This window comes from Chelonia mydas, chromosome 1 (genome assembly GCF_015237465.2).
Source record: "Chelonia mydas isolate rCheMyd1 chromosome 1, rCheMyd1.pri.v2, whole genome shotgun sequence".
Lineage (NCBI taxonomy): Eukaryota > Metazoa > Chordata > Testudines > Cheloniidae > Chelonia > Chelonia mydas.
The window spans coordinates 31,775,012-31,788,580 of NC_057849.1; the positions used below are offsets into that span (position 1 = coordinate 31,775,012).

The 13,569-nt window shown below is 44.8% G+C and overlaps 1 protein-coding gene across 3 annotated transcripts in view; it reads left to right on the forward strand.

Moving 5' to 3' along the window:
- Nucleotides 1-1,333: 1,333 nt before the first annotated feature.
- Nucleotides 1,334-13,569, forward strand: part of ARHGAP42 (Rho GTPase activating protein 42) — a 308,234-nt gene continuing 295,998 nt past the window's right edge. Inside the window, exon 1 of one of the 3 annotated variants that reach the window (XM_027821863.3) lies at nucleotides 1,334-2,317. In XM_027821863.3, the coding sequence (XP_027677664.1) occupies nucleotides 2,164-2,317 (154 nt within the window). In that variant the 5' untranslated portion in view covers nucleotides 1,334-2,163. The remainder of the gene's footprint in view (nucleotides 2,318-13,569) is intronic. The other 2 variants (XM_043529366.1, XM_043529362.1) reach the window with 2 other exon arrangements.

Here is a 13,569-nt window from a genome sequence, read left to right on the forward strand (position 1 = left end):
GGGAACATTCACCCTCTGCACATACAATTGATGTGAATGACTGTGCCCCAGTGTTGGCAGGGCAGTTGGTATGTGTGTGTATAAAGGGGTGGGTTTGAGGAGGAAGCAGGGTCCAGGAGACATGCAGCAGCTTCTGAGTTGCTCCCCATTCTGCAGGTGTTAATACTTCTATAGCAAAGCAGATCTTGTGGATGGCTGTGTTGTGTGGGCTGCTAGTGGCAGAAGGGGAAGAGTCTCTTGAATGCAGTTTTGGCTAGAGGCAGTCACTGATATTAATGGGCTTGTCTATGCTAAAGTAAAACAGTTTTTGTAATCAGTACATGATGCTCTGATCTGACTGGGTTACCCCAAACACTGTGGAGGTGTGTCCAGGCAGCCGCTTTTCTTTCAAAACCCAGTTTGTGTGTTAACCATGTTTGTGTGTCTACAGCATGTGCCATGACAGCAGACTCAGTGCAGTTCTTCCACACAAGGGGCTTGTGCACTCCAGGGGTACTTCTCCAGTGCAAAAGTTAGCTTGAATTAGGCTAGCTTGAACTCCAGCCTACTATCTCGAGTGACAGAAACCACCCTGTGAAACAACACTTGAGCTATTCAGAGTGATTGGATTAGCAGCACAGAACCACTGGATTAGCAATGTGTTGCTGTGACTTGAGCTACTGCATCACTGTACTATAGTGAGTTTCAACCTCCCTGCCCAGAGGCTGCTCTGGGGCATAGGCAAGGTAGGCAGCTGCTTAGGGAGGCAGATTTCTGAGGGCTACACATGCTGGGACCTCCCTATTTCCTTCCACTGGTGGTGGCAGGGGATAAAGATGGTGGGGCTACCTGGGATGGGATGGCCACCAGCTGGGGCTCAAAGGAGCAGAAAGTGGCCTCCAACTGAGGTGCTAGGGAAGTGCTCCTGTGTGCTCCTCACACCTCAGCCACCCCCTGCCCGCACACAAGTGAGATCGTGGCTGTGGCTGAGGCACTGAGCAGCTAAACGCTGCTCTTGCTTCAGCTCCATGTTGGCACCCAGCCCACACCTCCGACTCCATGCCTGGCACTATGGGCCCTGCCCTGGACTTGCCCTGTGCTATGGACCTGACAGGAAGGGGCTCATCCAGAAAGACATAGGGGCAGAGTGGGAGCCAGGTGGGGGTTGCTAGGGGCTGGTTCAAGGATGTGGCATTCTGGGGGCCAGATGGTGTGTGTGGGCTGAGCTGGGGGAGTGGACAGCATTGTAGTGTGTGAAGGCTGAGGTGTGTTTGAGCTGAGTGGCTCCAGGGGAAGGGAGGGCCCCAGTCCTGGGGGGTGGAGGATAAGGAAGGGGAGGGGCAGAGGGTGCCTGTTGCAAACTTCTAAAGGGGTAGGAAGAAGGCAGCAAACTGAAGTTTTGTCTGGGGTGGTGGATTGGCTTGAGGAGCCTCTGTCCTGGAAACCAGCCCCCTTCCCCACTGGGCCTGCTACTCGAGCTTAAAGCACCATTTAACTCGAACTACAGACTTTCGTGTGTGGATGGGAGTCAAGTTAGGCGCAACGTTTGCCTCCTCCACCCCCACATGCCGCCCTGCCCCCACCGCGCCCCACTGCTCTCCCTGCTCCGGCATGGCCAGAGGGCTCTGGAAGCGCTGGGTGAGGAGGGGCCGCAGCTCCGCGCAGCAGCGCCCGTGTCCCGGGGACTCCGGGCACCGGGCACCCTCTCCCTGCTGGGCCGGGCACACAGGCGGGGAGCGACGCAGGGCGCCCTCGCCGCGACGGGGCGGGGACTGACTGCCCGGGCGTCCCTCCTCCCCGGCGTGTGTGTATGCTGGGCGGGGAGGCGGCTTTCCCCGGCCAGGCCAGGGGCGGCTCAGATTCAAGGAGGAGACAGAGCCGAGAGCTGCCGGAAACGTCTAAGCGGCAGGCGCGCTGGCCCCGGGGAGCCCGTAATGCCCTGGAGGAAGAATGTGAGCAGCTGACAGCAACTCAGGAGCGCTGCTGTAGCCGCCGCCTGCTTTGCTACGGGGCCGGGCCAGACTCAAGGGGGCCGGCTCGTGAGAGAAGCAAACTTCCCCTGGGAGGGGAGGGGGGACGCGCTCTCCTGCAAGTTCCCCTCTACTCCCCCCAAGCCCCCCGCTGCTGCTCTCTGCTCAGCCTCGCCTGGCCCCCCTTGGCAGCGGGGCTGGTGCCGCTGCTGCCATGGGGCTGCCCACTCTGGAGTTCAGCGATTCCTACTTGGACAGCCCGGATTTCAGAGAGCGGCTGCAGTGTCACGAGATTGAGCTGGAAAGGACCAACAAGTTCATCAAGGAGCTGATCAAGGACGGCAGCCTGCTCATCGGGGCCTTCAGGAGTGAGTAGGGGGTTGGAAGCGGGACAGGGCATATCTGGGGCGGGGGGATTTAGGGAGAGGAGGGTGTGGGAGAAAGAGGCTTCTTTTGTTTGAATGGATGTAGGGAAAGGGCTCCCCTGCTGGCAGCCAAAACACAAAGTTTGCTGAAGTTTTTGTCCCCCACCTCCTTCAGGGAGATGGATCAAAGCGTGGGGGTGAGACCTTCAGTCTTGACTTGCATGTCTTTTTTCTTGTCTTTTTGCATACCTGGTGTGTTTCTGAAGAGACCCCAGTGTTCAGCTGTGTGTGTTTTAGGAGCGGGTGGTAATTGTGCCCTGTCTAAGACCCAACTCATTCCTGATAAATTCAAGTGCTTTAAGAACACAGTGACACTTTAGATAACAGTATGATTCCTTGATAATGAAAGCTGCATCTGTGTGCCCATGTAGTATGTATTTTCACATGTGTGCAGCAGTTAAAACATACATGGTAAGGCTGCCAGGAGGGAAATCTTCCCAGCAAGTGAGGGGAATAAGTCCCACATAGATTTGTGGGGATCAAAATTCAGATCGAGAATGTCATTATAAACTCACACCTATCACACTTTCTCAGTATTTGCATTCGTCAGTAGCGAACTGGTATCCTGAAGTGGTGATTCTAAACAGTGATGGAAAAATTATATGTTAAATGGCCAAAGCAACAAATTGAATTTCTAATGACTTTGAGTGTGAGAGAGTATTTGTAACTTTTCTGGTTTTGTTGTATATTTTTTTAATGGATGTTTGTTTTTGAAATATAAGCTGTATAGCTTTTTGACTTCAACGTAACTATGTTTAAGAAGATAGTGAAGGAAGGAGTAAACTAAATAGCTTAATGTTTCACTTTCCCTGAAGTTCCGGGTACTTTCATTGAATGGTGAAGGGGGCTCTTAATGTGTTCTGAGAAATGGGTATCTTGTTCGAGTTGAGTCTGAAGAATGTAGAGCAAACATTAAAGGTTATTTCTGGTGTTACTGCTTCCATTTTGCACCTTTTTTCCCCTCTAGCCATTGTCATCCACTTCTTATCATTTAGTCAGACTGGATGATCCCTTTTGCCTGTTGATCAGACATATTTGGTCAGAGCTATTGCTTGACCAGAGGAGTTGATGACATACAGTTTCTCTTGCTTTTTCCTTCGGTTGTTAAATGTTGCATATCTCTACCATAATGTGCTACGTCTTCACATACATTTTTCTCAAAATGATTATTTAATACTTATAAAAGTGAGCATTTGCAGTATCACTGAGCCTGGCAAGCTGTGAGCAGATGTTACAACAAGCTTCCCACACATCTGTACTAGTAAATCTCACTGTTTCTTGTGCTCTGACATTTGCCTCATTGCTCAGAACAGGATTTGAACTTGCAAATATTATAGGTGGGCAACAGTGTTATTGACAATTTCCACTGCTCATTATAGGTATAATATAGATAAGGTATTTGTATTTATATAAATAAACAATCAGACGCTTTGGTGATATGTACTATAAACCTAAATACATTTGCACACATCTACTCTCGGGATTAGCTTGGGTCTAAGCACTTGATTTTATGCAAGTACATACTGAATTAAATTTTCAGACTCTCAGATCTTTGTTTATGTAGAAAATGTGCAGGTATATATAAGAACATAAGAACGGCCATACTGGGTCAGACCAAAGGTCCATCTAGTCCAGTATCCTATCTTCCAACAGTGGCCAAATCCAGGTGCCCCAGAGGGAATGAACAGAGCAGGTAATCATCAAGTGATCCATCCCCTGTCGCCCATTCCCAGCTTCTGGCAAACAGAGGCTAGGGACACCATCCCTGCCCATCCTGGCTAATAGCCTTTGATGGACCTATCCTCCATGAATTTATCTAGTTCTTTTTTGAACCCTGTTAGTCTTGGCCTTCACAAGGAGTTCCACAGGTTGATTGTTCGTTCTGTGAAAAAATACTTCCTTTTGTTTGTTTTAAACCTGCTGCCTATTAATTTCATTTGGTGCCCCTAGTTCTTGTGTTATGAGAAGGAGGAAATAACACTTCCTTATTGACTTTCTTCACACCAATCATGGTATTATAAACCTCTATCATATCCCCCCTTAGCCGTCTCTTTTCCAAGCCGAAAAGCCCCAATCTTATTACAGGTTTCAGAGTAGCAGCCGTGTTAGTCTGTATCCGCAAAAAGAAAAGGAGGACTTGTGGCATCCTAGAGACCAGCTAATTTGTTAGTCTCTAAGGTGCCATAAGTCCTCCTTTTCTTTTTGCCAATCTTATTAATCACTCCTTACATGAAAGCTGTTCCATGCCCCTAATGATTTTTGTTGTCCTTTTCTGAACCTTTTCCAGTTCCAATATATCTCTTTTGAGATGGAGTGACCACATCTGCATGCAGTATTCAAGATGTGGGCGTACCATGGATTTATATAGTTTTACCATGTACCATGGATTTACAATATAGCCAGGAACTTTGATGCTACAGATTAGCTAAAGCTTGTTTAGTTAGTTTGTAGATTGATTTTAGATTTGGTCTGTGTTTAAAACAGGAGATTTCAAAGAAATCACCAGTCATAAACTTCAAATACTCGTAAACTAAGAGAGAGAAAAAGTTGTTTCTTCTTGCAAGCATGTAAGTTTTTTTTTTTTTCTTTTCTCTCTGTATGGGTTTGACACAACTATATAGATGAAAGTGTCTCAAGCTAGATAGCTGGCAAAACCAAACTGGCCCTGATCCTGTGTGGTGTTGAGCCTGTACAACTTTTCTTATCAGTGGGTGCTTAGTGCTTTTCTGAGCCAGATTAATTTGTGTTCACATCTGGAATTGACAGGCACTTCGCTGATTGTTTTGAAACTAAATAAAATATGAACAAGAAATTTCTTCTTAACTGGTAACCTAAAGAGGGTAGAGGTGGAGGTGAGTGTGTGTGGATGAAGTGAGCTGTAGCTCACGAAAGCTCATGCTCAAATAAATTGGTTAGTCTCTAAGGTGCCACAAGTACTCCTTTTCTTTTTGCGAATACAGACTAACACGGCTGTTACTCTGAAACCTGTGTGGATAGTGTTATTTGGATGCACTAATTTTGGCCCCAATCTTGCAAACACTTATACACCTCTACCCCGATATAACGCTGTGCTCGGGAGCCAAAAAATCTTATCGCGTTATAGGTGAAACCGCATGATATTTTGAACTTGCTTTGATCCACCGGAGTTCACAGCCCTGCCCCCCCTCCCGGAGTGCTGCTTTACCGTGTTATATCTGAATTCGTGTTATATTGGGTCGCGTTATATCGGGGTAGAGGTGTATGTGTTAAACTTCACACATGTGAGTAATCCCACTGAGTTCAGTGCTTGCAGGATTGATACCTTAATCTCAACCACTTTCCCATTCTCTGGGCAAAAAAACCAGTTCTATGATGATTAAAATGATTTGTTCTGCAAGCCTTAATTAGCTTAAGAGCCTTATGGAAGAATTTCCTTCGTTTGACATCACTCATTTTATTGTACATATGCTATTCGGAAGTGCTCATTGCTGTAGTACTGCTGAGTCCTCCAAAGCTGAGATCTTTTATTTCTAGAAAGAACTACCACTCTCCTCCCAGCTCTGTTCAAACAGCTTTCTGTTAGTGGCCAGATACAGAGATTTGACTCCAGGAGAGTAATGCCAGGGTAACTTGATAACAAGATGACTTTGGAAGTGTCTGTGTTTATCACTGACTATGGGGAAAAAATAAAAAATTTGTTTTCGTACCCACGGGTGGATTTTGGTATAAAGGAGGACTGCAAAAACACCATCACTTCTCTGGCAAGTAACAGCAGTTTACAAGAACTAAAGTTCTCATGGAGAAGCAATATTTGTTAGAGGTCTTTTGGCTTGTTTATATGCTTTACCTATTCTATCTTAGCTTTTAAAATCAATGCAGTGTTATAGCAAGGCTGTTTTGTTTGAGTTGAAAAATCTAATCAAACACCTGAGTAAATAATTAATGTAATGACGGACTTTTGCGTTTCGGTCTTCAAGCCTTAACAGTCTGTTATGCAATCTTGGAAAACTACTGTTTTCATTTACTCTGTCCCACGTTTCTTTGATGAACTAGTATTAATATTCTCTGATATATAGATACCCTCTCAGAAATTGCTTACAAGTAGAGCTTTATGAAACTCAGAAACTTTGCATTTCAAGAGTTTCAGTGAGTGTTGATGTACCTCTTTTGCGTTTTGTTTAAAACTTTTAAAAGGAATTTGATTGTATATGGATCTTCATGTTGTCTTGCTGTTGTTTAAGAGGGTCCTTTCTGGGAAGGGAGAAACTGAGCACCTGATGCACGGCCGACTGAAGTCCATGAGAATCTTTCCACAGACTTCAAAGGGTTTTGGAGTAGGTCCTTCCATAATAAATATGTAGGAGAAACAGTGAAACTGGCTCTACTTAAATTGAAAAGATGGAGAGAAATATTTCTTTTTCTAATTTTACAATTATCTAAATCCTAGGTGTTAATTGTAACGCTAGAGTAGATATACAATTTTCAGATGGAAATAAAAGTTGATAAGTCCTTTCCCATCGTTAAAGTGGCTTGTAATGAAAACTTGTCAGGATAAATTGTAAAAACATAATTTTAAAACTCTCTGGCAGGATGCCCTGTATGTTGGTAAAGGTGGGATGAATGAGTTTAGTATTTAATGCAGGGGTGGGCAAACTACGGCCTGGGGGCCGCATCCAGCCCTTCAGACATTTTAATCTGGCCCTTGAGCTCCCGCCAGGGAGCAGGGTGTGGGGCTTGCCCTGCTCCGGTGCTCCAGTCGGAGAGTGGGGTCGGGGGCTTGCTCTGCTCAGTGTGTACGTTGCTCTGCATGGCTCCCGGAAACACCGGCATGTCCCCGCTCTGACTCCTACATGTAGGGGCAGCCAAGGGGTCGGCATGCTGCCCCTGCCCCTAGCACCACCCCCACAGCTTCCATTGGTCGGGAACCACGGCCAAGGGGAGATGCAGGGGCGGCGCCTGCAGACAGGGCAGCGGCAGAGCTGCCTGGCGGCGCCTTCGCATAGGAGCTGGAAGGGGGACATGCTGCTGTTTCTGGGAGCTGCTTGAGGTAAGCACCACCCGGAGCCTGAACCCCTGCCCTCCTCTCTGATCCCCTTCCTGCCCTTGGAACCCCTTGGTCCCAGCCTGGAGCACCCTCCTGCATCCCAAACCCTAATCCCCAGTCCCACCCCAGAGCCCACACCCCTAGACAGAGCCCTCCGCCCCCACACCACTACCTCCTGCCCCAGCTCGGAGCCCCCTCTCGCACACTGAACTCCTCATTTCTGGACCCACCACAGAGCCCGCACCCCCTCCCCCATCCCAACCTCCAATTTTGTGAGCATTCATGGCCCGCCATACAGTTTCCATACCCAGATGTGGCCTTCAGGCCAAAAGGTTTGCCCACCCCTGATTTAATGGATGTTTTGTCTAATCATGGAGTATTCTGAAGCTGACTAAAGTTCATATATTTCTTATTACAACCAACAAAGCTGCTGTGTTCTCTGTCATTCTTAAAAGTACTGATTTCCAAAGTAATGCACAGGTCTCTAATACTATAGTATATGACATGCCGGTTGAGTTCCGTGAGGTCATTCTAGACAATCTGCTAGAGTGGTATTACCTGGATTGGTGTCAGATCATTAGCAACTTCCCCAGCTCACTTGCCATATTCCATATTGCCTGCAGGTAAGCTAGGCTTTTTGAGGCTATCCTCAAGTAGCCTATAGTTTCTGGTGAGTTCAGCTCAGTTTGGTGGTGGCTTGCAAAGTAGAACATTGCATTTTTATAGCCCTCAAGCTGATTTCAGCCTGTTTTACAATCTGTATTTGTGGCTTCAGTATAATGGGATACTTCACTTTGTCATTATCATAGTGTACCTAGTGTTGCAGCTCATTTTGTTCCCTTTTTAAGGGTTCACTTTATCTATATGCACATAATGACCATTTCTATTGTCAAGAGAATAGACTCCCTGGAAAGGTACCTTTCCAAACATTAAACTTTGATATATTGACAATAAAGATAAAGTAGGCTCATGCACTGTTCTGTGTTCTTTGATAGAGGGTTACTTTACCCTTGACTTTCCTCTAACTTGTGAATTGAAGTAACATTCATTTATCTTGTAATTTAGGGGGGAAAAACCACTCTGTTTCTGGTCCAACTGAACTTGTTGATAAATGCCATAGCCAGATACAAGTTCATAAACTATTTAATCTGATATGTTCCCGAGGCAACAATTCAGCAAAGCCTTTAAAATCATGCTTAATCTTTAAGTGCTTTTCTTAAGTTAAGTGTTTTTCTAAATAAAGGTGGACCACTGAACTGGGTCTTAAATCTTTCTTTCTCGTTAATTCTGTTTTGTTTTCCCGCTCCATAGAACCTCAGGAGGTCATCTAGTCCAACCCCCTGCTCAAAGCAGGACCAACACCAACTAAATCATCCCAGCTAGAGCTTTGTCAAGCAGAGCCTTAAAAACCTCTAAGAATGGAGAACCTATCATCAAGTGATCCATCCCCTGTCGCCCATTCCCAGCTTCTGGCAAACAGAGCCTAGGGACACCATCCCTGCCCATCCTGGCTAATAGTCATTGATGGACCTATCTTCCATGAATTTATCTAGTGCTTTTTTGAACCCTGTTAGTCTTGGCCTTCACAACATCCTCTGGCAAGGAGTTCCACAGGTTGGTTGTTCATTGTGTGAAAAAATACTTCATTTTTTTTGTTTTAAACCTGCTGACTATTAATTTCATTTGGTGGCTCCTAGTTCTTGTGTTATGAGAAGGAGGAAATAACACTTCCTTATTGACTTTCTCCACACCAGTCATGATTTTATAAACCTCTATCATATCCCCACTTTAGTCATCTCTTTTCGAAGCTGAGAAGTCCCAGTCTTATTAATCTCTCCTCATACAGAAGTCGTTCCATACCCCTAATCGTTTTTGTTGCCTTTTTCTGAACCTTTTCCAATTCCAATATATCTTTTTTGAGATGGGGCAACCATATCTGCATGCAGTATTCAAGATGTGGGCATACCATGGATTTATATAGCGGCAATATGATATTTTCTGTCTTATTATCTATCCCTTTCTTAATGATTCCCAACATTCTGTTTGCTTTTTGGACAGCTGCTGCACGTTGAATGGATGTTTTCAGAGAACAATCCACAATGACTCCAAGATCTCTTTCTTGAGATTCTACCACCACCCTAGCTAGTAACTTCACCACCCTCCTAGTGAAATAGCTTTTCCTAATATCCAACCTAGACCTCCCCCACTGCAACTTGAGACCATTGCGCCTTGTTCTGTCATCTTCCACCACTGAGAACAGCCTAGCTCCATCCTCTTTGGAACCCCCCTTCAGGTAGTTGAGGGCTGCTATCAAATCCCCTCTCACTTGTCTCTTCTGCAGACTAAATAAGCCCAGTTCCCTCAGCCTCTCCTCGTAAGTCATGTGCCCCAGCCCCCTAATCATTTTTGTTGTCCTCCGCTAGACTCTCTCCAATTTGTTCACATCCTTTCTGTAGTGGGGAGGCCCCAAACTGGATGCAACACCAGTGATGAATAGAGGGGAATAATCACTTCCCTCGATCTGCTGGCAATGCTCCTACTAATGCAGCCCAATATGCCGTTAGCCTTTTTGGCAACAAGGGCAAGCCGTTGACTCATATCCAGCTTCTCGCCCATGGTAATTCCCAGGTCTTTTTATGCAGAACTGCCGCTTAGCCAGTCGGTCTCCAGCCTGTAGCAGTGCATGGGATTCTTCCATCCTAAGTGCAGGACTCTGCATTTGTCTTTTTTGAACCTCGTCAGATTTATTTTTAGCCCAATCCTCCAATTTTTCTAGGTTACTCTGTACCCTATCCCTACCCTCCAGCATATCTACCTCTCCCCCAAGCTTAGTGTCATCCGCGAATTTGTTGAGGGTGCAATCCATCCAATCGTCCAGATCATTAATGAAGATGTTGAACAAAACTGGCCCCAGGACCGACTCCTGGGGCACTCCGCTTGATACCGGCTGCCAACTAGACATGGAGCCGTTGATCACTACCCATTGAGCCTGACAATCTAGCCAGCTTTCTATCCACCTTGTAGTCCATTCATCCAATCCATACTTTTTTTTACTTGCTGGCAAGAATACTGTGGGAGACCATATGAAAAGCTTCCCTTTGTTCGCAGCATACTTCTTAATTTCTTCCCTTAATTATTGATTGTATGGTGAAATAAATAAGAAACTCAGACACAATATTTCTCTACACAGCTCTTTTCAGTAAGTTGGTCAATATACTGTCTACTCAATTCTTAATACAGTAAAGCATTTCAAGAGATAAATTGCATGGAAGGTGCAATATAAGATTAAGTTGTTTAATGTTAATGTCTGTTACTGGCCTACTGTTATGGCAAGTTGATAAAAATTGAATTAAAAATACACACAACTAATACACGTACAGTACAAGTAATCGAATGGCTTCTTGCGTGGTAAACTCTCTTCCATTCCCACCTTTCTCTAGTGGCCGCTCTACCTGTCTCATGCCTTGATTAACCTAGCTGCAAGTTCATGCAGACAGAGTGTTAGGGCTACATTCGACTTGTTTTGAGTTTGTGTAGATTTCCAGCTGACTTGAATGGAGTTTCACCTGCTTAAACAATGTCTGAATTTGTTCCTGTAGTACAGTATAAATAGGGCCCTACCAAAGTCACGGTGCATTTTGCTCAATTTCATGGTCATAGGATTTTAAAAATTGTAAATTTCATGATTTCAGCTATTTAAATCTGAAACTTCACAGTGTTGTAATTGTAGGGATCCTGACCCAAAAAGGAGTTGTGAGGAGGAGTTGCAAAAAGGAGGGTTGCAAGGTGACTGTAGTGGCGTGGGTTGCGGTACTGCTTCTCTAACTTCTGTGCAGTGGCATCAGATCCGCCTTCAGAGCTGGGCAGCTGGAGAGCGGCAGCTGCTGGCCGGGAGCCCAGCCTTGAAGGCGGAGCTGCCACCAGCAGCAGCGTAGAAATAAGGATGGCCTGGTATGGTATTGGCACCCTTGCTTCTGTGCTGCTGCCTGCCCAGCTGGGCCCTCGGTAAGCAGCCGCTACTCTCCGTCTGCCCAGCTCTGAAGGCAGCAGCTCAGAAGTAAGGGTGGCAATACTGCGACCCCACCTAAAATAACCTTGTGACCTCCCCAATCCCTTTTGGGTCAGGACCCCCAATTTGAGAAATGCTGGTCTCCCCTGTGAAATCTGTGTAGTGTAGGATAAAAGCACACAAAAAACCAGATTTCACGGTCTGTGAAACTGTCCCGTCTTCCTATTAGAAGAATTAGTAGTCCTAATAAACAATCAGCCTTGAAAAAGCCATCAGTACTGTAATCTTCCTGACTTCGCCTTAAAAAGAAACTGGCCCATAAATGGAAATGCCAGCTCCTTCAGATGCATATTGTTTTTTTGTTTGACTGGAATTTTATATAGCTTACACCCACAAGTCTCTGCCTCGAAACCCTTGTACAGTCCATGCCAAACAGCTAGCTATTTCCTTGTTGTACAAACTAATAATTAACCCCGGTGACGAACCCAGCTTTGCGTGTGAAAAGCTCATTGGGATTTCCAGGCTGGACAAAAGTTAAGCAAAAATACTACAAAATTGGAACTGACAATGTGGTCACTATATTCCCCTGGGAAATTTTTTTGTAAAAGATTTATATTTTTTTACAATTTTCCCATGTATAATGATATGTATACTTCTGGTGCCAGGAAACGTTTAAATATGTCTTCTAGATTCCAACTATAGCAGCAGTAAATGACGTCAGTAAATTATACTTACTGGCTTTTGGTATCAGTCAGTCTTTTATTTTTACAATTTTAGTTCTTTTTAAGCAAATATTTCGTCCACTTGCACCTAATATTCTGTGGTAGAGTTATTATAGTGGTGATACACCAGATCTTTGCTGCGACTCATTTTAGTTTTGTTGTTGAAAGAGTCACATATGATTTCTGTTTGAGAGGAGATTTGAAAATAATATATATGGAAGTGTATACACAGCTTTCCTTAGGGAGTCTTATTTCATTAATTTATTTATAATGCAAAATTATGACTTGCTGTCTGCTAGTATAGCTATGGAAAAAGCAGGTCCAGAACATATGGCAACACACTCAGTTTCTGTGCTGGATTGATTTAAATCACAGTGATTTAAATAACTGATTTTAATTATGTTTTAAATCAGCAAGCAGAAAACCTTGATTTAAATAATTGATTTTTAATCTGGTTTTGCATTTACACTTTTTAGTTATTTTTTCCAAAGAAAAGTTGATACCCATTGCTTGGTACCATTAAAACATGCTGATTTGCAACTAAATACAGCCTTTACACTAAATCTGGTGTTTTTTTGTTTGGTGCTATTGAGGAGGAGACACTATTTAAGCAGTTATACAGCTTAATTTATATTTGTTCAGATTCTTATTTTTTTACACCTTTTATTGTGTTAAAATATGGTGATGATATGCTTTTTATTTACTAGATGATGATTAATTTTTTACTTGGGCTTTGCTCTGTATCGTTGAAAATTTAATTAAAAGTGCATAAAATATTTTATTTTTTATTAAACTATCTAAAGCAGGGATCTGCAACCTTTGGCACGCGGCCCATCAGGGAAAGCCGCTGGCGGGCTGGGACGGTTTATTTACCTGCAATGTCCGCAGGTTTGGCAATCGTAGCTCCCACCAGCTGCAGGTCGCCATTCCAGGCCAATGGGGGCTGCGGGAAGCTGCACAGGCCGAGGGATGTGCTGACAAGTCTGTAGTTCCCTGGATTCTCCTTCTTCCCTTTTTTAAAGATGGGCACTATGTTTGCCTTTTTCCAATCATCTGGGACCTCCCCTGGTCTCTACGAGTTTTCAAAGATAATGGCCAATGGCTCTGCAATCACATTAGCCAACTCCCTTAGCATCGTCAGGTGCATTCCGTCCAGCCCCATGGATGTGTGTATGTCCAGCTTTTCTAAATAGACCTTAACTTGTTCTTTCACCACTGAGGGCTGCTCACCTCTTCCCCATACTGTGCTGCCCAGTGCAGCACTCTGGGAGCTGACCTTGTCTGTGAAGACCGAGGCAAACAAAGCATTGAGTACTTCAGCTTTTTCCACATCATCGGTCAATAGGTTGCTTCCCCCATTCAGTAAGGGTCCCACACTTTCCCTGACCACCTTCTTGTTGCTAACATACATGTAGAAACCTTTCTTTTTACCCTTCTCATC